This window comes from Lynx rufus, unplaced genomic scaffold, assembly GCF_022079265.1.
Source record: "Lynx rufus isolate CCGP_SWC_20201006 ecotype Redwood Valley unplaced genomic scaffold, mLynRuf1.p SCAF_9, whole genome shotgun sequence".
Lineage (NCBI taxonomy): Eukaryota > Metazoa > Chordata > Mammalia > Carnivora > Felidae > Lynx > Lynx rufus.
The window spans coordinates 81,616,435-81,641,791 of NW_025814897.1; the positions used below are offsets into that span (position 1 = coordinate 81,616,435).

Consider the following 25,357-nt stretch of genomic DNA (forward strand, 5'->3'; position numbering starts at 1 on the left):
GATGCCGTTTACTTATAAGTGTTACATTGGTAATACTTAACAAATCATATATATGAATATTGCATTTTCAGTAATAAACTTATCTATCTTTATAACAGTGGGGTTTTTTTTCTTTTTTTCAAGAATTTAGGACCCTTAGAAATCATATTTTATTTAAAATTGCCATTCAAAGGCTACTGTTTGGAAATTAATGGCAGGACTTTTAGTTTATAGTTTATGGTTACCTTGTTCTAATTCTTTTTTTTTTTTATTTTTTTTTTCAACATTTATTTATTTTTGGGACAGACAGAGACAGAGCATGAACGGGGGAGGGGCAGAGAGAGAGGGAGACACAGAATCGGAAACAGGCTCCAGGCTCTGAGCCATCAGCCCAGAGCCCGATGCGGGGCTCGAACTCACGGACCGCGAGATCGTGACCTGGCTGAAGTCGGACGCTTAACTGACTGCGCCACCCAGGCGCCCCTACCTTGTTCTAATTCTTAAACTGCTTCAGTAATTCACATACTAAGCCAGTATCTTGAAAATTCTAAAGAGAAACAGTGAACCAATTTAACTTAAAATGAATACTGTAATATCACTTTCTTTATATACTGCAGACTAACAAGTATTGAATGTTTTGTGGGGGCCAGTCACCATGCTAGTTCATATGACTTACCTCTATAAATCTTCACAACAACCCTATTACGTAGGGACAATTTTTGCTCCTTTTAACTTGTAAGAAACTAAAGTCTAAAAAGTCTTGGCCAAGATTGCTGAGACAATTTATGTCAAAACTTACATCTAAACCTAAGCTAAGTCCAATCTGTCACCTTCATCAATAAGCTGTACTTCTTGGGGCACCTGCTTGGCTGAGACGGTTAAGCATCCACTTCTTGATTTCGGCTAAGCATCCACTTCTTGATTTCGGCTCAGGTCATGATCTCAGGGTTTATTTGTAGGATGGAGCCATGCATCGGGCTCTGTGCTGATAGTACAGATCCTGCTTGGAATTCTCGGTCTCCCTCTCTCTCTCTGCCCCTCCCCTGCTCTCTCTCTCTCTCTCTCTCTCTCTCTCCCACACAAAATAAATAAAGATTAAAAAAAAATAAGCTGTACTTCTTGCTCCAAATGGTACCAAAAAGAATATCAGTGACCAAAATGAATTCATCAGAATGAATGGAAGAGAACACTGAAGTCATTCCATTTCATTTTTACTAATATTTGTGATTGAGTTTAAAAGAAAGAGACCAGCATTAAGTTTGGCACATTTTAGGCCATCTTAGAACTCATCATTCATAGCTCCATTTACTGAGAATATCCCTGGTCATTCTGTGGCAAAAATGGCCACAAGTTCAGCGCATTTCCATGGCCTGGATTTAACCTGGGACTGAACAGACCTTATATCACACCAGCAACCTTGACACAAGTCTGAGCTGATATTCCTAGGGAGGAGTAAGAGTAGGAGAGGTGCAAGAAAGTAGTCAAGTCTATTGGCTGCACTTACTTCACAGTTTCTGTTTAGCCACACAACAAATGTGGTTCCCGGACACTGTGGAAGATGGTTTTTCTCTTGAACTCCCATCTGGTCTCTACCTGAAGCCTTAGATTTTTCCATATTTGTTCAAATAGGAAGAATTAGGAGGGATCCTTATATTGACCTCTCCAAGCTCTCAGAATGTTGTCATAATGAAAGATGACAGAGCCATTTTTATAATGATGATGATGATGATGATGATATCTTCCATTTGTAAGTCACTTTATGCCTTGATAACACTCCAGGTAAGAGAATTAGTGACTAAGAAAAGAAAAAGTGTCCCAAAAAACCTTCTGGGAAAAATGCTGACCTAGTGATATCTGTGGGATAATTTGTGAGTAAAATAAAGAACTATTTAGTCCAGTTTGTTTTTGTACAATTTCAAGTGAAAGTCCAAAATCTTGAAATGTATTATTTCTATATAATACACACACACACACACACACACACACACACACACACACACACGCACATGCCCCAGCAGCCTCTCACCCAGTGCCTTGAGTGTCTGGTGTGTCTGGGGAAGCAGCTCCATGCCTTACTGGTTCTTAGCAGCAGAGACCACACCTGCGTGCAGGCACCTATGCACTTCCTGGGGAGGGGGGCAGCTGTCAGCTCAAAATGTCTGCTTTGGCAGACTTCTATGTGCTCTCTGATGCCTGAGTGTCTGCTGATCAGTTCAGACACGCCTCGGGGACTATGGTTCATGCTCTTGCCTGGAAAGAACACCACTCTGTGTTCTTTCTCCAGCGTTAGAATCTCTGAAGGGGATGTGGTGAGAAGGCAGGATGCAGGGATAGTAACGGATTTATCTTTTCCTTAAAGTAAATAAGGGGTAATTTATCAGTAAAGCATTCCTCTGGGGGGAGAAAAAGCCACATATCCAGTAGCTGCTGTTTATGAAATTCTCATCCTCAGAGTGGTTGTTTCCATTCCCAATCATAAGATATTAACTAAACCAATGAGGTTTGGCCAAATTTTCAACGTTCACCCAATATATTTTTGAGTCTCCAATTCGTAGGAATGTCCTAACTACTAAATCGTTTAGAAAACAATTGTGCCTTTCAATCTACAAATCCTTAGGTCAATACCTTCATTACCTTGCTGGACTAGAAAAAGTGTTTCTAGAAATTCTGCTCCTTCTCATTTTCAGATATTTTTCCAAATGTATTTTTTACTTATTCTTTCCTTCCTTTTCCAAATGTATTTTTTCTCATGTCGCTTATAAACCACAACCCAATTCTCTCGTTTTCTCCCTGTATCCTCCTCTTCTATTGAGTGGAGGGAGAGAAGACAAGCATTGGGATGTGGCTTATAAATTCCAATTGTTTTTTAGTTCCTTTGCATATTTTTTACCACTGATTTTTTTCTATATTCTCTCCCTAATAACAAATACTGGTTACATAATTTTTCCCCAAATTATGCTTCTTTTAAGGTTTTCTCCTCCTGGGTTACTTTTAAACAACATAGCCTTTGGGACTTCTTATCCTTGCCCATTTGGACCATTTCTTTTTATTTTGCTGATATATTATTTCTAGACCTTTTGATCTCACCTGGCCACCAAACTAAATATCTGACACCTGCCCTAATGGACCTGACGCTGAAATGTTGGCTCGTTTCCTACTATCTTTCCTCTGGTCTAGCCCCTGGGGCACTGGTTCTTTTTCACTTTTTAAGGATTTCATTTTTTCGCTTCATCCAAAAAGCTTGCACTGCCTCTCCATTTGTTAACTATTGTTCAATTGTTTCCTGTCACTCTAGAACTTAAAAAATAATTTTTGTGAATTCAACTGTATAGATCTTTATTTCTCTCACCTTAGCCTGGTGGAACATGTTGAGCTGGTGTAGAAGAGCTAAGTAGAATATAATACCTGTGGATGAGGTATTTTGCTCCAAAGAAGACCCCATGACTAGTGAAATCTGTGGGCTGCTAAGCTACTTGCAAGATTCTCTTCCAGATGCCATCCTAACAGCCTCCTACATAGGACATGCCTTTTTCCTCTTTACCCAGCCCTGGGAAAGCCTCCAGACTTTTGTTGAGCACAATCATTTTTCCCTTGTAAGGTGATAGAAAGAAAGAAATACTACATCAAGAGCCCAAAGGGAGCGGTGTGTTTAGTTATGATTGTGGCACTCACTAGATATACCAGTCCCTCTCCTGTACTGAGCAAAATTATTTATAAGGCTTGGTCAGGACAGCTGTAATAGCAGGGATGACTGGAAGAAGACTTAAAGGTATGGGGGTGTGGGTTGAGGAGGTTGATGGCATTTAAGTGTTCCAACTGTAACTGCAGTGTGGGGTGATGTGAAATGTGCCCACATATATGTGAGATATGGGGGCTGGGATAGATGGCATTCTTCCCTTTTATCAGCAGTGATGGAGAAGCATTTAATATGCATACCCCCTTCCACATTCTGCCTGTAAACTCCAAGATACTTGATTCTTAGGGAACCATCAAAAACCAAACCAAACAAACAAAAACCCTGAAGTTTAATATGACATAAAGCAAAGGGACTGATTCTTTTCACTGTGGTAAAATCCAGTCCTAATTCAACCCAGAAGGAACTTTGCCAGTACACTTAAGGTTTGGCTGTTTCTTCTCATGTGAAAGTTGGGGTCTTCCAAAGAATATCCTGGGAATATGCTGGAAACAGTCATTTTATTTGTAGTTATAAATAAGTATAAATAGATATGAGACATCCCTGTCTTCTAGCAGTGGCAACTACACAAGTCTGCTAACCCATAGGCACATAGTACACGGTCTGTGTGTATCTGTGTGTGTGTGTGTGTGTGTTGTGTGTGTGTGTGTGTGTGTGTGCTACACTCGCATGCATGTGTTAGAAATGAGTAATCTTCTCTAGTGCCATATTGTTGTAGCTTTTGTCCTTGGGATCATGGCCTGGAATATTGACCAGGTCTTCTTGCCTGAGTCCATTCTGTAAGACAGATTCAGCCCCTTGTTTCCAGGAACTGCCATTCTCAAGGTTTTCCTGAAGAAAATGGAAAAAAAAAAACAACACATATTAAAGAGTTAGTCTTAATGTATTCCAAATCACTCTCAGTGAATCTTGCTCAGCACCACCCCCAAATGATATAATATGATCAAATGATATGATATCAAATCAAATGTTATATAAATAGGAAAGCAATACATTTCTTAATTCATAACTATGATGATTCAATTCATGTAGGTACTATCTCTAATGATAATAAAAACAGAAAGAACAATTTAGTGAACATTCGCAATATATCTTGTGTTGTGTGATGAAATGTATATTGTATATCTTTCATTTAGTATAGTAGCCCTGTAAGGTAGTAGCGTTATCTCCTTAGGAGAAACAAACCTATGTCTCAGACAGTGGTGCTGCCCTTCCTTCATGAACAACAAGGCCTCTTGATCATAGCAGTGGGACCTACATGCAGACTCCCCCAGAGGTTGCCTAATGTCATTCTTTAGGAAAGGAACCCAATAATGACATACTAAGTATTCTCTCCCACTCTCAGCTCAGCCTTGAGAACAGAAGCTGCCTGTATCAACAGGATTTATCATTCATTCCAGAAAATTCTTGCCCAGGAATATAAGTCGCAAATCAGTAAATAGCTTGATTATTTCCTTCTAGAACTTCCTCCAAACCCATTTACCAAACAATGAACTGCTTTCTCAGCAAAATAGAGTGCCTTCGCATTCTGAATGCCTCTCAAGACGGTGCTCTCCTTTCTTCAGTAATTATTAAACTCAGTTTTACTTCACATCCATATTAATATGGTGTTTTGGGGAAGGAGAACAACTGACCACTTTGGTGATGTGATATAGGTAAAGAGTCTGTCTTCTAGAGTACTGAAAGTATGAAATGTGTGGGCCTGAAAGAAAGTCAATAACCCATAACTAAGAAAAAAATATATACACTCTTACACTTAATGAGGCAGAGATGATTGACATAGATAAGACCATTTGCAAACTTAACAGGAAACGTTACATCTCCCAAGGTCCAGCTGTTGTCAAATGCTGTAATAACTCTGAGGGATTACTCTCTTACCAAATGGACCCTAGACAGCTTTGTTTTCATTCCAACTTAGACTCCTGTTAGACTCCTACAGTGGGAACCCAAACCTTACAAAAAACGTGCCCAGCATCCCTCTTGTTAAGGGTGACATTGCCTGCTTTCCCTGGAGCGACCTCCCACCCACCCCCCAGGCTGCATCAAGTCAATAAGTTAGATTTGGTCTGAACACAGGCTGTTGTTGGTGGCCTTTGGCTGATAGGAGCTTAATGACACTTGGATGGTGTCCCTAGTCTAAACAATTCTCAGTGGGATAAGGGGAGTTGGGCATCCTGCTGCTTCTCTAAGTTCTCCCAGTCAATCTGACTCTATATTTACACTTCATGGAGCTAGAGATGTTTGTGTCCAGATGGCACTGTATGCTCTCCTCCCAGTTTTCAGATATAAACTGAGTTGAAAGAGGTTAAACAATTTACCCAAGGCAAGTAAGACATGGAACCAGGACTACATCCAGGGCTGACTCTAAAGTCTATGCTTTTCACCATGATACTAGATTGTGCCCCCTGTTTTATTCCTTTTCTACTGTTCATTTTTATACTTTTCCTAGAATTCACCCTCAGAAGGGGTAAAAGGGCTTTTGGAAACTGACTACTTGCAATGCCAACAATTCACCCCAAAGGTACATTTACCTGTCAACATATTTATATGCTCAAAAGCTAATCAGCTGAGGTTAACTGAAGCTGATACTAGATTCAGATTGTAATATTCATTGCCTTCCTTTCTCACACCCACCTTTGTAGATGGTTTAATTGGGCAACAAGGGAATCCTTGTGAGCTCATGTGTGTTTTTCAGAAGCTCAAACATCAGCTTACCTGCTCAGTCCCACTGTCATGCTGAACACCACACCAGCACAGTCTTTTGTATTTCTTAGACCAAAAGCAAAATAAATTGCAAACTGGTCTAATTAGCAGTGGTTGAATATCCTTGCCACTTTGATAACCTATTAATGAAAGGACAGATGGATTAGGTGATTGCACATTTCTAGGTCTTCTATAAAGATTTAAGTATGGTATACTTACTAAGTAGGTCACTTCTTAGTATAAGAATGGAAATAGGCCTGACTGATTAATAGACAGAGATTGGTAACTGCTCAAAGTGAGTAGGAGGATAGATTTTTAAATATCCACAAACTGTCAGGTCAGGCAAATTCACAGCTATAGGGTTAAACAGAGACACCATACTTATTTTAAAGATGGATTATGGAAAACTCTATTCTTACCCTTTGTAGGTCAACAGAGGGGATAGCAGGAATCATAATTTCTTCCTTTAGGAAAACTCTTGGTTTTTCACTCAAATCAGATATATTAGAAGCCATCAGTCAATATTTGTAAAATTAAAAAGATTATGTTTACTGTTTCTTCTTCCTTCCACCCCAGTATCCTGAATAAGCAATACTCTGGCATTCCCTTCAACAAGTCTAGACTTTCCTGACACCTTCTTTGCAATCTTTAAAACACACCTGTCCAACGTCCCATTCCTTCAAATCCTGCTGTGGAATAAGTCAAATTGATATTTGAACCAAGCTTTAAAGGATGACAATATTTCCTGCCTAGAACTTTTGCAAATTTTGGTATCATGATAATTATTCACAAATACCCAATCTCATTCAATGGTAGTCATTAATTCAGCAGCCAATTTAGTCTAAATGTCCCTAAATGGGGTAGCAGAGTGATGGTTACAACCTTGATCCCATCCTTCCTCTGTTCCAGACACTGTGCCAGTCTATAAGCTTTTTTTCTCAAATTTATTTCTAGAGATAAAAAAGTGTAGATTCCTAAAGCTTCAAATTGAAGTTTAAGTGATATATTCCCCGGCATTATGTCACTCTGTCAGAAGACATTCAAACAAATAAATTGTACTCCTCTTAATAATAGTATTTGCTTATTAGTGAATGCCTTCTATGTACTAGGCATATTTTATGTAGACTATAAAATATATCTAATCTTTATAAAATAGATATTGTGATTCTCCTTTCATAAGTAAGGAAATAATAAATTTTTCTATGGTTTAGTAAATGACAAAACAAGAAATTAAACATGTGATCTTAAAGCCTGAAACACTCCATTTTCCTTAGTGTATGTGTATGAGTGGGCAGTGAAAAAGAGAATCATATAACTTCAAACTTCTAGCCAAGGGCAGCCTGAATAAGAAATATTTAATCCCAGGGGCGCCTGGGTGGCGCAGTCGGTTAAGCGTCCGACTTCAGCCAGGTCACGATCTCGCGGTCCGTGGGTTAGAGCCCCGCGTCGGGCTCTGGGCTGATGGCTCGGAGCCTGGAGCCTGTTTCCGATTCTGTGTCTCCCTCTCTCTCTGCCCCTCCCCCGTTCATGCTCTGTCTCTCTCTGTCCCAAAAATAAATAAACGTTGAAAAAAAAAATTAAAAAAAAAAAAAAAGAAATATTTAATCCTGAACCCAACTATTCCCAGGGTTTCAAGCAGAGAAAACTTTTGTCTCTTAATGTACCACAAAAGTATCGAAGAGTTCTCAAATAAGATAGATACTTTATGTCTAAGGGAAGAAGCTGAGCCTTACTAAGAAAAAAGAGTTCTATACTTCACATGGATTTTTTGTTTGTTTCAAGTTTTTGTTTAAATTCTAGTTAGTTAATATATAGTGTAACATTGGTTTTACTTCATATGGATTTAAATTTAGTTCTATTCTTGGTTGGGGGGGAAGGCTTTGGGAGATAGTAAACAAAAAGCCAAAATTTAGGGCTGCAGTTCTCATGGATAAGAAGGTTACAAATGAAAATAGAACTCAAGTGTGAGGCTCTATATTTGCCCTCAATCAAGAGCATGTATAATCCGTTTAATGAGCAAGACCTTAGGAAACAGGCACTGAAAAACATCGTCCCCTTCTGGTGGAAACCACATTTGTCAACAGAAACTACAAGGCTATAACAGCATAATTAATGAGAAAGGAGAAGCTCAAAAGGGATGAGACCATTTCCTGTGGATGAAGAGGTTTCCCCCCAGGAAAAAAAAGAGTTTGCGCTTGAAATGTCACCAGTTGTAAAGCAACTTTGAGTGAATTTGAGAAAGACCTCCATCTAGTATGTTAGTTAAGGCTCACCCGTGAGATAGGAGGTGGTTAGGAGAGAAACTCCAGTCTCTTACTGAGATGAAGGAGGAAAGAACTCTTAATATTTAACCTTTCCTACTGATTGTTACATTACAAAGGATTTTCTTACTGCTTTACTACTGATTGTTATATTACAAAGGATTTCTTACTGCTTCTGGGGGCCATGTGTTGAAGCACCATTTCTTTTTCCTGTAATGTATGGGGAACGTTTTAAAATAGATGTTATATATATATATATATATATGTATATATATATATTAATAATCATATATATATGATAATCAGGAGAATGCTTTTGCATATGAGCTTCAAGAGAGTAAGCATATCTTTGGGAAGAAGGGTTTCTTGCAGTGGATCCAAAATCACACCAGTAAGACATCCATCTAGCCCACCAATGCATGAGGCTAGCCCATGTCTTCCTTGGCCCCAAAGAGAAGAATCCATGTAACCAACCTGTTATGAAGCTGATGATTATCCCAGCAGCAATGCATCCTAAGCAGCCCACTGCACTGTAGTAAAGGTAGGAGAGCGAATACCAGGTGTCAGCGATTGCAGGTCTGTGGATGACAACAGCACGTGTCAACAGTTCCATGAGTTCCGATGTTATGATCCACAATGACTTAGAGGACTACTGAAGGTTCATTGTAGGGCTTGGCATTTCTCAAAATTCCAACACTTTAATTTTTTGCCATTTGGTTATTTTTTTAAAGAATCAATTGTAGACTAACTGGGCTCTACATTGCACTCAATCCAACTCATCCTTGCATTATTAGTAATGTATGCACTAAACTATAAGAAGTACAATGAGGACTGTGCTTTCCATTTCTTTTGTATTATTCACTCTTTAGACATTTATTAAGCCAAGATTTAGTGCCAAGAATTGTGGCAGATATTGGAGATAAGAAGATGAGTGAGCTGCAAAGTCTACATATAGGAGCTAACGGACAATCATAAAGTGGAAGGGTAGCACCTCGAATTAGGAACAAAGAATTCTGTGAGCATTTGAAAAGAGTATCAAACCCAGGCTTGTGTGTGAGACAATACCTGAACTTGTTTTTAAAGACTAGTTAGTAGCTATTCAAGGAAGGAAGGTAGCTAGGGCCAGGATCTAGCACTCCAAAAAAAGAGGATAGAAGAAGCACAGGCAGGAGGGAGGGAATACGGTGGACCTAGGAACTATAATAGGTTATTATGTGTTTGTAAGAGTTATGGAAAGGAATGCTTCTAAACTAAATGAAATTCAGAAGCAAATGGAAGCAAGATAATGGAGTGCTCATAGACTATGTAGGCAGGACCACATACTCAGGAGCACAGTCCTAGGATGTGGCTCTACCTACTTCATCCCAGTGCAGCCCATAATAGTTTTTCCACCTGATAGAGTTACGGAGCTATCCAAAATTCTTAGATTTGTTTCTATAAACAATGAAAGTGTGAGAAAGTGCATTTATTAAAGTCAGGTACAGTGCTACAGGCTGTATTTATCCTTTCTCACTTAATCCTCTCAAAGCACAAGCAAAGTAAATATTATTTTCCTCATTTTTCTTTCAAAGTCTCTTGAGAATTCACGAAGTAACAAGTTATTAACTTATGCAGAGACAGAGTGGATACATGATAAAACCCACATCCAAACCTAGGCATTTCTGATTTCAAAGGCCATGATGTTCTCCCTATACCATGTTATCTCCTGCATTTTGGTGTCTTAAATTACCTATTCTGGCCAGAAATAGAAGATAAATCCTTTGTTAGGCCCCATTTAGTTTGACCTAGAAGCTGCAAGTTCACAGCAGTGCTCCGAACCCTGTGTCCACAACCATTCTACTCAGGTCCTTTACTCTTTCAAGGGCACAAACCTTGATCTTCATACCCACCCATCTATTTCCCCCACACACACACACACACTACTTTTCTTATTTTGAACTCATAATTCCAATTAATTCTTTTGCTGAGTTCACTCTTGTGAACCTGGGATGCAGAGGAATGGATATTCAGAATATTCAACACCCCTTCATGGCACTCATCAGTGCTGGGCACTGCCCAGAAGGACTCTCACAGGAAAGCAAGACCGGGCTCATCAGACTTATCCCTGGAGAATGCCTCTTCCTCAAACCTGGTTACCCACTGCCTGGGATTGAACATCATCTTTAAGTTCCACATACCGGCTGGATAGCTCTGTAGGTGGTGATAGTGTCACATTTGATGGGACACACTGGTCTGTTGATAAAGGCAAGGGCCATGTCTTGGAGTCTGGTGCAGGGTAGATAAAGGCCCCAATGGCCACCCAAAATGACAAGGTGATTCCAGTCAGAAGGCCACCCAGTGCACCCTTGATGAAGGGAAAGAAAACGTTAGTAAGAGATTTGACAAAGCTGTTGAAAGAAAAAAGAGATGAGGAGTCCATGCCTCAGAGATTCTTACTGACCACCCTAAGTCTTGGCCACATGTGCTGGAAACAGCACACCCAAACTGCTTTTCTTCCAACTCCCACAATGCAGTCTTATTTAGGAGTAACTTGTTCCTTAAATGAAAACACAGGGGAGTGCTTTAACGGTTACGATTTTTAGATTTCTAGCAGAAACTTTTTTTTCCCTCCGTTTAGCTTGTTCTTACCATTTAATCCGTCAAGAGACATACAACATGATGACTATAGTTAACATCCCTGTCTGGTATATATAGAAATTAAGAGAGTACATCCTAAGAATTCTCATCACAAGGAAAAAAATATTTTTTTTGTCCATATGAGATGATAATAAACTCAATGTAATTATTTCACAAATATGTAAGTCAATTCACTATTCTGTACTTCTTATATTTATACAGTGCCATATATCAATTATATTTCAAAACTTGTGGAAAAGCCTATTAAGACCTCAGTTCCTGGTAGAAGAATTTCAGAAGCCTGGGAAAACCTCAGAAAATGGAGACAATGTCATTTTTCATTGACAGCCACTATAAGCTATTATGTAGAAATTCTTTCTCCCATATCTCTTTCCAAGTGATTCTAGCAGAGTCCCTGACTCACAAGCTTGGAGCTTTTTGTTTGGGTCTAAATATTAGCAAGCATATTTACTAGCCTTGTCATTTAAGGGTTATGCTTCTTGATAGATAAACAGTGAAAATCAATGAGTGACAGAGTCATTTCTCCTATAAAGGAGAAAGAGCAGTCTAGCAGTGATCAGGGCCACTGGAAAATAAAATCTGAATCCTCCCAGCCTCCATTAGATAGTTGAGCCTTCTATGTGAGAGAGAATAAGTTGGTAGTTTCTCTGTTTATTCAGGGAAATACTTTTTGATAACAGGACCAGAATGTTTTCTTCATTATTGTTTGGGGAAACTAAAGCAATGTGTGTGACTTGAATACTTATGCCTTGGTCTAGACCAGAAGTCTACAAATTTCTATTACAAATAGCCAGTTAGTAAATATTTTAGACTTTGTGGGCCATCCAATGTCTGTCACAACTACTCAGTTTCTGCCCGATAGTACAAAAACGGACATACACATTATGTAAACAAAAGGGAGTGGTTATAACCGATAAAATTATTTTTGGGCACTGAAATGTGAATTTAATATATTTATGGGTCATGAAATTTTTTTCTTCTTTTAATTTTTTTCCAATAATTTAAAAATGTGAAAAACATTTTAAGCTTGCAGGCCATACCAAAATCTGGACGCTGGTTAGATTTGGCTTGAGGGATGTAGTTTGCTGACCCCTGGCCTAACAGTGAAGGGTGAATGGATTTCAACAAGAAGTTCAACCCTCAGAGATTTGTGGTAGCTGTCTAGAAAGCCATGCTGAAAGCGTTCTGGGGCTTCATCCCTATTTTGTGGAGAGAGTCATGATTGATTAGTAGGATCAGCCATGGCCAATGATGGGGGGAGGTGACCCAAATTTGTAATGTTTACCTCCCTCTACCTAGAGCAAGGTGGTTTTCTGGGCTAAATGGAAGAACCACAGTTCACTAACATAGATAACAAGTTAATGTGTAGAATGACTAAGATATTCTGTAGCTCATTATTAGTTTTTTCATGGTCATATTGCCTTCCCTCATACTATCTCTCCAAAACATACCTATCCTTGTCAACCTCAATATCAGAAAAGTAAATTAAAACAAATAAGACTGTAAGGGAAACACTACAAATTCCCAAATGCTCCCTGCCTATCCATGCTCTTTGCCTATGTCCATAAGATTTATCTAGAATAGAGGCCAAGAAGGGTCAGATAGCTGCAGTCACCTAATTAGACATATCATGTGACTCAGGCTTCATTGAGAACCCTAAAGTATATTTAAAAATATGCAGAGTCAGGTTTTTTGTAGTCTAAGGACTCTAAAAAATATATGCATATAAGCGTATGAATGGCAATAAGTGAAAAGATAATTTTGCTACATTGAGAAAATTATGATTTTTAAACTGTTTTAAAGAGTATTATATTATTTTTTCAAATAAATGTTCATTTTGATGTATATTTACTATAAAGTGATCCAACCAACATTTACTTAATATACAATTAGCTTGTAAACAAGCAAAACCAAGAACATCTACCTATCAGATACACCAGGTTTGTTTACTCTCTTCTTAAATTTGTTAATTAAGTTAGTTAAATTTGTTATAATTCTAAGTAAAATGGAGGAAAAAAAAGAAATTTACAAGGCTTTTTTTTTTAGGTTTTCAAAGTTGTCTTTAACCTAAATTATTCCCAAATTCAATATATCTTTTACATTTCATTATATGCACCCTAAGTTTAGGGAGAACATTTCAAACCCTAGAGTCAACTTTGATGTCATGACATCCAGTACTTCATGTGCTCCTTTTACTTTCCTTTTCAGCTTCTTAAAAGGCTTCACTGAAGTCAGAGAAAGGAGGGCTTGGTTTCTGTTTAGTTCCACCATGGAAAAAAAGCCACCATTTTTTTTTTCCCCAGCCCAGAGAGATGGCCTTTCCAAAGAGAAGTGAGAAAAGAGAGAAGTTGTCTGGGCTTCATGAAGTTTTAGCTGGGAATCATGGAGAGACATGCAGGAGCCTTACCTTCCAGTTCACAAAAGGGAACAGGATTCCCAGAGAGAACAGACCCAGCATTGGTCCCCCGCACATGCCGTGGATGCTGAGGGCAGCCTGTGGAGCAAGACAGATCTCAAAAACTTGCCCACTCCCCTGAATCCACGGCCACCTGGGATCACTCTCTCTCTCAGACCCAGGATAAAATTTAGCCCTAGTCCTGCTGGTACCACTCATTACTTGCATGCTTTCTGGAAGTCATTTCTCCCTTCTGGGCTCAATGATAAGCATTGTATAAAATAATAAAAATACATACATTTGTGTGTGTGTGTGTGTGTGTGTGTATACATACACACAGGTAATTTGGATTTGATAGAAGTAGTTTTCCCTTAAGGTGGTCTCATTGATTTGTATACATTTTCTATCTTGTCAAAAAAAAAAAAAACCACTTTCTTTTTATAATGTACCAAATAAATGTATTTATACCTTATGTTTCATGCCTTACACAACTGATCACCTATTCTAATCTTGTTTTAACAATTCTATCATTTTGATAATAATACATTACCCCACTCCCACCATCCCACCCAGATGTTGAACATTAAGTTGGGACATGGTGGGGAGGCCACTGGACATTCCATAGCTCCGTATCTCATATCCCATTTTTAAGGGCTCCATTTTCTTTGTAGATTGAGGGAGTTTGACAAATGCATTTCCATATGTCTTAGACTCTAAGTTATTGAGCCCACTGACTTGGCAAGGGGCTTTCATTAAACTAATCTGCTATTGGCCTGTAGCTTTGTGCCATGGTCTTCCAAGAGTCTTGGACATACACTCATTGATCTGCATGCAAGTGAACAAGCATGGGAGAGTGCCAGCATGTGTGAACATGTGTATGTACATGCACACATGCACACATACACACACACACAGCTATCCTGCAGTGCAGCCTTTCTTTTTCTTTCTTTTTTTAATTAAAAATTTTTTTTAATGTTTATTTATTTTTGAGAGACAGAGCACAAGCAGGAGAGGGGCAGAGAGAGAGGGAGACACAGAATCCGAAGCAGGCTCCAGGCTCTGAGCTGTCAGCACAGAGCCCAATATGGGACTCGAACTCACAAACCGTGAGATCATGACCTGAGTCGAAGTCGGACGCTTAACTGACTGAGCCACCCAGGCATTCCTTTTTCTCTTTCAATGCATCGGTAGGGCTCTTAGGTCAACAGCTGAGATTAAGATGCTCTGTAAAGATACTATGTGTATCTTAATGTTTGTCAGGCACCGCCTATGTATCAGGTAGTTAAGATGACACTCCAGAATAATGACTTCATTTCATCTTCACAATTACCCTGTTCAGTAGATATCACTAACTGAATTTTATAGGTGAGAAAACTGCACTGACAGAAAACATATTAAAAATATAATTTCATTTAGCAAATGGGAGAGGTAAGATTTAAGAGATTTAAGCTAGCTTTTTTGGCCATAAAACCCACCTTTTCTCTCCTAAAGGCAGTCTACAGAAAAAAAAATGTCAAGAACACAGACTCTCATAATGGCTCATTTTGTTTAAGGGAAAAAATGTTCCTGAAAGATTCCATCACTAATAGTCAGAATATTTGGATTCTAACTTTGATCCTGCCTCTCATAACTCTAATTTGTGAACGTTCCGTTATTAATTCAGATACATTCTATTTCGGAGTGTTTTTTTTATGAAAGATAGATAGAACCAAGAGGCCATCAAATCCCCTCCAGCTGTAATGTGAATTCTTTTCTCTAGAAAGATGAGGTGCAATGCATTGTTATGTTTGTTTTTCCAGTTTAATTTTTTATGAAGTCAATGCCACAGATAGATCTTTGACAAGATAGAGGCAGAGAAGATTAAAGTCGATATTCTTCCCCAAAGTCAATACTTAATTTAATATTCTTGATATTTCCCTTTGCTGATTGATAACATGAATTCATAATTGCCCTGGTTGGTGAATTTGGAAGACAATTTACTAGCTATTAAATAAGAGAATCAATAAGTTAGGAAAGGTGTTTATCCCTTCTAGTGGAGGAAAATACATTAACAATCTCATAAAGTCATCAGCCAATATGCTTCTGTATAGAAAGTTCATCACATGACAAAAAGAAAAAAAAATCCAAGAGTTTCTGGCTTTTGAAGATGCATTTCTATAACCTACAGTACTAAACTAATCTTAATTTTTATCTTTTTTTTTTGTTGTTCTTAAGTGGGTTCAATTGGGGGAAGAATTAAATCTCACCCAATAGCTTTCTCCTCAGTGGGCAAATCTCACATAAATTGCTCCTGCAAACTGGAGGTGATGAATAAAAGGATGTGCTTTGGGCTGGGGGTTGCCTTACTGTGCCTTATCTTTCTCATTTCAAGTGGGAATCCATGCCTGCTTCCTGGGTTTTCCTGTGAGCATTCAACGTGTAATCTGAGAAAGGTCAGAATCATGACTAAGCACTCCACAGCACATAATGGGTACCCCCCAAATGCTATCTACTATTATTTTTTCCTTTCTCTTTTTCTTAAGTTTTAATTTTAATTCCACTTAGTTAACACACAGTGTTATATTAGTTTCAAGTGGTATCCACTATTATTATTACCTCCTTTAATTGTTGTTACCTACCCTGTTAGTGAGCTCTCTGGCTCCTGAGGCATGTCATTTGATTGTTGGACTGTTTGGAGACCTACGAGGCACTTTCTTAAGTGGAGATAAGAACATGCTTGGAACTCATTACAGCCCTTAGCAGAACTAGATGAGAGTCATTAAGATAGAAGCATAAGGGATAGAACGGCCTTTCCGAAAGTGAGCTCTGCAAATCACTAGTTAACATGTGACCTTTGCTGCTTTTACCTGCCCCCTCCCCCTGTTTCTGCCACCACCACCACCCCCTGTACCCTCTGCCTCCCTATATATGGTCTACGGTCACATTTTAAAGAAAACCTGGGGGTACCTGGCTGGCTTGGAAGAATGTTCAACTCTTGAGCTCAAGGTCATGAGTCTGAGCCCCCTGTTGGGTGTAGACATTACTTTTTTTTTTTTAATTTTTTTTCAACGTTTTTTATTTATTTTTGGGACAGAGAGAGACAGAGCACGAACGGGGGAGGGGCAGAGAGAGAGGGAGACACAGAATCTGAAGCAGGCTCCAGGCTCCGAGCCATCAGCCCAGAGCCTGACGCGGGGCTCGAACTCACGGAGCGCGAGATCGTGACCTGGCTGAAGTCGGACGCTTAGCCGACTGCGCCACCCAGGCGCCCCGGGTGTAGACATTACTTAAAAAAAACTTTAAAAAATAGGTTTCTTTATTTTAGGACTTCCTGGGGTGTTCAATGTGCTAATGTGGCTGTGGATTTCTGAGAGGGGCACGGAGTGTGCAGCATTTCCCAAATGTCCTTGACATTGGAAATTTGCTTTCTTAGAGCATTTCACAGAATGAAGGTCTCCAGAACACACTTTATAACGTCCTAAGTAAAAGGGCCTTTGCTGAAGAAGATTCAGGCTGCCCACTCCTAGCACCATCCACACACACACACACCATGAGTATGGCATGGCTTTGTGAACATGAATTGAACCTGCCTCTATCCCTTATGTCTGTGAAACTTGGGCTTCAATCTTCCCATGTGTAAAACCTGAATAGGAATGTTGTCCCATTATGTTCAATCTAGCAAAGCTGTTTGGAAAATTAAATAGGGGAATTATAGTTGACTTTCTGCACCTGTTAAATCAGACGTATTTAGAGAAATGAGAGGGACACCCTATGAACAATATCTCTCCTAGGAAACAAGAGATCAGAGTTTGCATTTCTTGCCAACCAGCCTCTCCTCAACTGTGTGAACTGTGGGGCATACATTTTAAACAATCAAGAAAGTGGGCCAAGCATATCCATCTAAATAACGACAAGCAGATGAGAGCATCATTTACAATCATCCCTGCTTTATTGTGAGCTCTGTTTTAGACCAGTCTTGTAGGTCTTTGTGTATTCTAGAGCCCTTCCTACCTCAATTGGAAATAAGATTAAAATGCAAACGTTTCTGAAAAAGAACAATTTAGTGATTGAAATTCTTGCTAAATTCAACATGATGATACTTCCTTAATAGTAAATAATGTTTGGGTAAAAGGGAGAAAGCAGTGGGGCACAAGGCCTCAGAGCTGACTTCTACATGTGGTCCCTATGAATGCATGGAAGTAAACTGATAAGAGATGCTGCTGATGTCACTAAACCTACCAGTGCTGCTGTGTGAATGAGCAAATAACAAAGTGCTCCAAAAACTAGGAAGAGGTTATCAAGCATCTGTGATAAAACAGTAAGTACCTAGCTTACCAGAGGGGACACTGGGTTTCCAATCCTACAGCTTCTTATGTAGACAACTGAGCTATTGTATCCCTCAATCTCCCTGACTTTCTCCCTGGATCTCAAAATAGAAAGAAAGGATTCTTCATAAGTAGTCATTAGAAGGATCAAGTCAGATGCACAGCTCTGCAAACTAAGATGTGTTCTGTAAAAATCAGTGATTGCTATTCACGCACCCTTATTCATTTCTTTGCTGAAGCAACATTTATTGAAAAGCTATGCTGTTCCAAGATAGTACAAAGGATGTTGAAATTATGCAAACATGGGGTCCCTAGGTGGCTTAGTCGGTTAAGTGCCCGACTCTTGACTTTGGCTCAGGTCATGAGCTCATGGTCATGGGATCGAGCCTTGAGTCAGGCTCCACAGTAGGCATGGAGCCTGCCTAGGATTCTTTCTCTCCCTCTCTCTCTCTCTGCCCCACTCCTGCTCATGCTCTCTTTCTTTCAAAATAAATAAATAAACAGTAAAAAAAGAAATTACGCAAAAATACAAGGGGGATATAGAGGGCTGAAGTAGAATCTGAAGATGGGCTAATCTACTGTTGCTTCCAAGGTCGCTGATTTGCAGAGGGAAGAGGGGTGGCTCAGGAGACTTGGACCATAAGCCTCGCTCAGACACTGACTAGCTGTGAAAACCTGAGCAGGATATTGTCACTCTTTTCTGTAATTATCTACAAAATGAAGATGCTGAACCATATTGTCCTCGGGACTCCTTACCTTCTTTTTATGGAAAGGGGAATTGGATGTACGAGAGGCAGTTCACCCTAGATAACAGATAGAGGTGGGCTCATGGGCCAGCTCCCCACTCCTTACTTATGTGACTCTGGGACAATCACTTCTTCTCTATTTCTTAGTTTCTTCATCTGTAAAGTTAGTATATTAATCATACCATCCTGAGGGAAGGGATAAAGGTTAAATGTGGTACAACATTTGGGATTGTGTACCTAAAACATAGTAAATGCTCCATTTATAACAGTTGTTATTATTATTATTGTGATGATAATTATCATTACTGCTTTTATTTCAGGATCATACATGCTCAGATCTGGATTTTAAAAGGGCAGTGAACCATAATTGACTTCCATTACTAGCTTTTAAAAGTTTCCCCTTCTGAAAGCAATTTTGGTTGAAATTTTACATGCATATTTCATTCGGAACTGGTATCAGAGTCTCAGCATATGGCACTTGGAGGAATAGGCAAAACCTTAGCACAGAAAGTGGGCAAAAGTTGCTAGGAAATCAAAGGTGTCTTTTCTTGTTTTCATTACCTGCACAACACCTCCCATGAGAGATGCAGCCACGGCCATGGAGGTACACATCACGCCAAACAAGAGACCTGAAAGAAAGAAAACAAAACCCGTGACCATCACCCAAACTGGCTTTGAGGAATTTCTTGAGCTCCTGCCCAGGACTGTCTCTGAGGGAAGCCATTCTGGAAGGGAACTCGGTGAGAACTGTCCTTGCCACTCAGCCATCACAAGCCCCAAGAGGGTAAGGGGGGAGACTTTGTTCCCAGTCAGGCAAAATGAGCTGGAATCTGGCCTCCAGGTGTTTTCTCTCCAGGATTCAGGAAGAAAGTTACCATGTGGATGCAACATGAAAATGTGGAAAAGACACTGGTCTAGACTAATCCAGACCAAATTAGTGGGAAGAAATTCCAGTTTGACCACTCATCAAAAATCAACTGAAGAAATCACTAACCTTTCTGGGATTCAGAGAGCTCTTCATTTTTAAGACAGCTAAAGTATCTATACATTTTACTTCACAGCGTTTGCAAATCTGGAATGTTTTTTCTAATGTTTTCCTTTAGTGCTTTATTCATGTCATCTTTATGGCCCTTTGTATATTGCATAATGATTATTTGTTTACACATCTATGTGGGAGACCTACCAGGGCCATCAGAGTACCTCTCCTTTGAAGCATCTCATGCAGGGCCTCAGTACCATGGGAGCTTGAGGAGTGAAGTAGCATATGGGTCTTACTAATCTTTTTAAGATGATGAGTTCTTTTAACCACCTTTTAAAAAACAACTGTTTTTATACATCTTTGTTTAAAGATCGTCTTAAAATTACATTCAATTCCCATTATAACCCTTAAACTAAATAGGCGAGGGATAAAGAGACAAAGAGTTGGAGACATAGACCCAGACACAGTGACAGAAACGGACAGAAAATGATTTTGTTTATTCTGTTTGAAACGATCTCTCAGCCAAATATCTAGCTCAGTTCCCAACATGATTATTAATTCACTTTTATGGAGTACTGACCATATGTCAGGCACTTTACCAGTGCCAGTGCTATGAAGTCAGAATGTGATTCCTGCCCCAAAGATCTCACATTCTAGGAATGTGAGGAAGGGACTACACATAAATAATGCATCCAATAGTGTAGTGCCTGGTACATCGAAAGTACCATGAATTTTCTATTATTATTATTATTGTTATTTTATTTCAGGTTTAGTAAATGATATACATGATATTTAATATCAGGAACTCACTCTTAAAATGAAATCAGGCTAACAACTTTCAATGCAATCTTTTCCAACTTCTCAATAAGATAGAAAAATAAGGAAGCTCACAACAACACTAGAAACCAAGTTTGATCAATAAAAACATTTTGGAATTCTAAAATTATTCTCATTATCTTTAAAGATGATAGACTGGACTGCAAAAAATTTAAGTTTTACTGTAAGATTGAATTTATATAATTACATAATAATTATAAAATATAAGGAGTGAAGCACAGTTACAGAATTAAAATCATTATTGTTAAGAAATTTGCTTTGTGGAGAGGAAAAGAACAAAATTACAAAAATACGAGAAAAAGTAAAGTATACGGAAAACAAAAAATCCAAATTAGAAGAACATTTAAGAATAAGTAGATAAAACAATCGATATTTTCAGACACTTACTAGAAAACCAATTAGAATTTTAAGAACCAACAAGAGTTGGATAAATGACCAGATGCAAAACAAAATAAATGAAAAGTTGAAGGTGTTCCACATTCATAATGAACAGTTTAGAAGATACTATGGAAAAAGCATCCCGTTCATAATATCAATGAAAGAAGAAAAGAAGAAAAAGGGAAATGAGAAGAAGTGAGAGGAAGAGAAAAGCTGAAGGAGGAAGACATAAGTGTAATTAACATCCAGGGTAGAAAATATGATACCATTATAGAAAAATACTATTGCTAGGTAGAAAGCTTACAAAGATGTCAATTCTTCCCCCAAATATTTTCAGATTTAATGCAATCCCATTGGGATAGAGGTGCAGCTCCATAATGTGCACTGAAGTATTTTAAAGTTAATATGAAGAATATATAAACATGTATTACCTAAAGTTTGTTTTTGTAGAAAAAAAAGGAAAGTTACAATTGAAAAATTTTTAAATTTTAAACTAAAAGAAAAGTGACAGGAGTTGCTCTAGCAGATAAGTAAAACACTATAAAGCTAGAGTATAAGACAAGATGGTATTGTCCTACAACTGGTAAATAACTTAATGAAAATAAGTATATGATATTATTAAACAAATCCTTATAGATGAAAGAGTCTTATATTGTATATTATCATCACTGAAATATTAACAACCAGTGGATAATATTAGATTAATGATGCTGAGAAAATTGGCTGTATAAGAAAAAAATTTAGACCCTCATCATAAATCAAATAATTTGAATACATTTAATATGAAATACAAAATTATTGACAGTCTAGAGAAAAATAAGGAAATATTTAAGTAGGTTTTTAATGGGAACAAATTTGGAAGCATAAAGAAATGGATAAAATAGTAAAAGAAATGTTACATATATTTTAAAAACTATGTAATATAATTTCTTTACATCAAACACGTATTTAAAAAAATCTGAAGGACATTTTTCAATATACAAAGGTAACATTTCCTTTATACATGAAGAGATTTTACAGACAAAATTTCTAGTATCTCATCAACAAACAGAAAGCATAAATAATTTTTTCACAGAAATACAGATGGTTATTTATGATCTGACAAATGTTCAAATTCACTATAAATCAAAAAATATAAACTAAAGCCAAAATGTGATGTTATTTTGCCCATGAAGTTGGCCAATTTTTGAAAATACTGATATCAAGTGCATAGAAAAATATGGCATTACTCACTGCTGCCACACATAAATATTAATTGGACCATGCTGGAAACATTTTTCATAATATATATCAAGAACTTCAGTGAATTTGTATTATTTGATTTGGTAATTTTCTATTGTATGTCTTTATTAAGGAAAAATTTATGTATGCCATTATAGATTAATGTATATGGGTAACATCACAATGTTACCAAAAATGAAAAAAGATTTTAAAAGGTAACAACATAAAAATAAAAAAGTAAGCCATTTTGTAGACTATTAAGAAAACATTAAAAAACCATGTTTTCAAATAATGCATACATGACACAAGAAAATGCTCACTATAGTATCCTAGAAAAAACAACGAAGAGCAAAAGTAGCTATAATTTTATTCAAAAAGTGCATATATTTTCTCCAATTACCTATATTTTCTATAATACGTGAATGATAATATAATTTGTTTATACCTAAGAAGAAATGTTTTGCAAAACTATAATTCAGCATGGTAAGTGCTACAGTGAGCGTAAACATAATATGCAATGTGTGATTAAGCAAAGAGCAATTATTCCTAGAAGTGAGTTTACCAGGAGTTTGGTAATAAAAAATTCTTTAGAAAAGAATTTGGCATAATGTACAAACTTGTCAAATTATCATGTGGTACACCTGAAACTAATGCAATATTGTGTGTCAACTATACTAAAAAAATTAAAATAAGTAAGTAAATGACAATTATAAATAATAAAAAAGAAAGAAAAGGAAAGAATTTGACCTTATTAGACCATGTGATTGACTACAGTGAGCAGAATGTCTTCCCATGTAGAGGGACGGATATGATCAATATAAGGCATAATCGGGAGATGTTGAAGTGATCAATCTAGCGTGTAGGGGGAGTACAGAAGAGTGTCGAATATAAGGTTGGTGAAAGGTAAGCTAGCTGATAATTCTCTCCCGTTACCCTCCTGGTATCTTTGGAAGTGTGAATTCATACGTGAAATTCCTCATACATCTCCGTGTGCCTTTGTGCCTGTAATGAGTGCTGAATAGCATGTGCAGGATTTTGACATGCACCACATGTACATTTCATGACATGGAGTAGAAGATCCACCGGCTGTACCTACATAAGCCTTTACTGATCCACGTGCTCAGCTTGTCGGAGAGACGGGGAAAACAACTCTTGACAAAATCCTCAAAGGTCACTGTTGCTAAGGCATTGATGCTTGCAGCCACAGTGCTACAGGGAGAGAAAAGCAAGAACACAGTCCAGGCTAAATAAAGCTGACCAGCCTGCCCCCTCTTTCATAGCAAATAGACAAGACAGGGCTCTAGAAACAAAAAACAGGTGCAGACATGTCCTTATCCTGGGATTTCAGGGGAACAACGTGGCCTGCCTACTTGCTCTTCAAAACTGTTTCTGTGCTTAGTGCTCTCTGATTTCTTCTTCTAATGCCTACTAATGCCCCTGAACAAGACATTAAATGAGTTAGCAGGCGGTAATAGAGGTTATGCATGAGTATGTATGTGTGTGTGTGTGTGTGTGTGTGTTTGGTTGGACTTGAGGCAGGAAATACTGACTGTCTTAATCCAGGAATAAGTACAATTTGCCATTCATTAATCATTCACTCATACCATTCATGCATCTCTCCATTCTACATATTAGGCATATGGTGGCGAACCAGAAAAGCATACACCTTATACTCGGTGACATAGACATTCGATAACCAATTACACAATTGGTCCCAGTTGGTATGAAGGAAAGTACCAACATGCTATGAAACTATGCCTTGCAGAGTCCTAAAGTGATATGAAGTTAGGGAACTCTTTCCTTAGGAAATGATGATTAAGATAGGCACTGAAAGGACCCATGCAAATTGGGGAAAAGATGTTCCAGAACAAAGGGAAAATTACATTTAAATACCTCTAGATGGAAGACTTGTTGCATTCAACAACCTGAAGCCACCAGATTGAGTAGAATGCAATTTGTAAGGGAGAGAGGAGCAAAGGATAAGATGGGAAATGGGCAAAGACTAAAACCACATAAAGAATCTGATACTCCCTCTGATTTTCCACCCAGAGTCCACTCTTAGGACCGTAAAACTCACTTTGATGACAGGGGACCTGGAAATTGGGGTTTTCTTTGCAGAATAGCATGAAAACTTATTTAATTCCTCATATGGAACAACATCCTCCTTAAGGTTTTAGCAGAAGTAATCTCTCCATAGCATCCACTGCCAACTGTGTCCCTTTCTTAGAATTTTTGGTCTTGAGACCAAAAGAGCCAACCATTCTCTTATGGGGGAATTACCTTTTGACAAATATATGTTTTCCACTCTGGAGAGACTCAGCCTTAGAGTAAGAAGGAAAGATAAATAAGGAAAGCTCTTTAGAGAGGGGCAAAATAAAAGCTACAGTGTCACCCCTCCATGTGTTTGACTCTCTAGTGCTCATTTTTCCTGTCCTAAGTTTCCCTGAGATCTTAATCTCAACAGCACAGAATAATATCACTTTGTGTTCTTGATGCAAAAATCCTAAAAATATTAGTAAAAACAATTCAGTAGTACACTAAATTAGAATTACACACTGAAGCAAGTTAAAGTCATTATATAAATTCAAGGATGTTGCTGTTTTGGAAATCTGTCAACATATTAATATGCCAAAAGTTAAAAAAAAAAGCCACTTCAAAAATGCCAATAATTTACTAATATTTAATATCTCTGATAAAAAAATTCCTAAAAGAATAAATATATGCATTTTGTTCTTTTTTATAATTTATTAACTTAAAATGAATATTCTTAAACGTTAACAATATCTCTCAAATTAAAATGTGATATCACATTTAATGGTAAAATCCAAGAGCCATTTCCTTTAAAGTCATAACAAATATAATAATTTCTGCTAATCTCAATTATTACCATTGTTCTCAATGCCCAACTATATGAGAGTGACCATAGAAGTGTAACTATTAAAAAAAGAAAAACTCAAAAGTATTTGCAAATATTATGACTTCTGTACAATCAAATCCCAAAGAATTAACTGACAATAATCAGGGAAAAAAATCTACATATCAAGGGAAATTCTGTAAAAAGAAAAACATTATGAATAACAGACATTAAATCATATCTTAAAGCATAGTGGTTAAAATTATTAGTGTTTGCATCATTATAGATAAATAGACCAAAGAACTATAAAGAAAATCCAGAAAAAGTCCCAAATATATAGAAGAATGTAGGATATAATAAAAATAGCAT

General features: G+C 37.8%; 1 protein-coding gene across 1 annotated transcript in view; it reads right to left on the reverse strand.

The window, feature by feature from the left end:
* Positions 1 to 4,351: 4,351 nt before the first annotated feature.
* SLC5A12 (solute carrier family 5 member 12) overlaps positions 4,352 to 25,357 on the reverse strand; it is a 47,830-nt gene continuing 26,824 nt past the window's right edge. Inside the window, exons 9-15 of the mRNA XM_047072550.1 lie at positions 23,231 to 23,343; positions 19,281 to 19,348; positions 13,682 to 13,768; positions 10,815 to 10,981; positions 9,112 to 9,215; positions 6,389 to 6,516; positions 4,352 to 4,504 (exon numbers count right to left, since the gene is read on the reverse strand). Of these exons, the coding sequence (XP_046928506.1) occupies positions 4,352 to 4,504; positions 6,389 to 6,516; positions 9,112 to 9,215; positions 10,815 to 10,981; positions 13,682 to 13,768; positions 19,281 to 19,348; positions 23,231 to 23,343 (820 nt within the window). The remainder of the gene's footprint in view (positions 4,505 to 6,388; positions 6,517 to 9,111; positions 9,216 to 10,814; positions 10,982 to 13,681; positions 13,769 to 19,280; positions 19,349 to 23,230; positions 23,344 to 25,357) is intronic.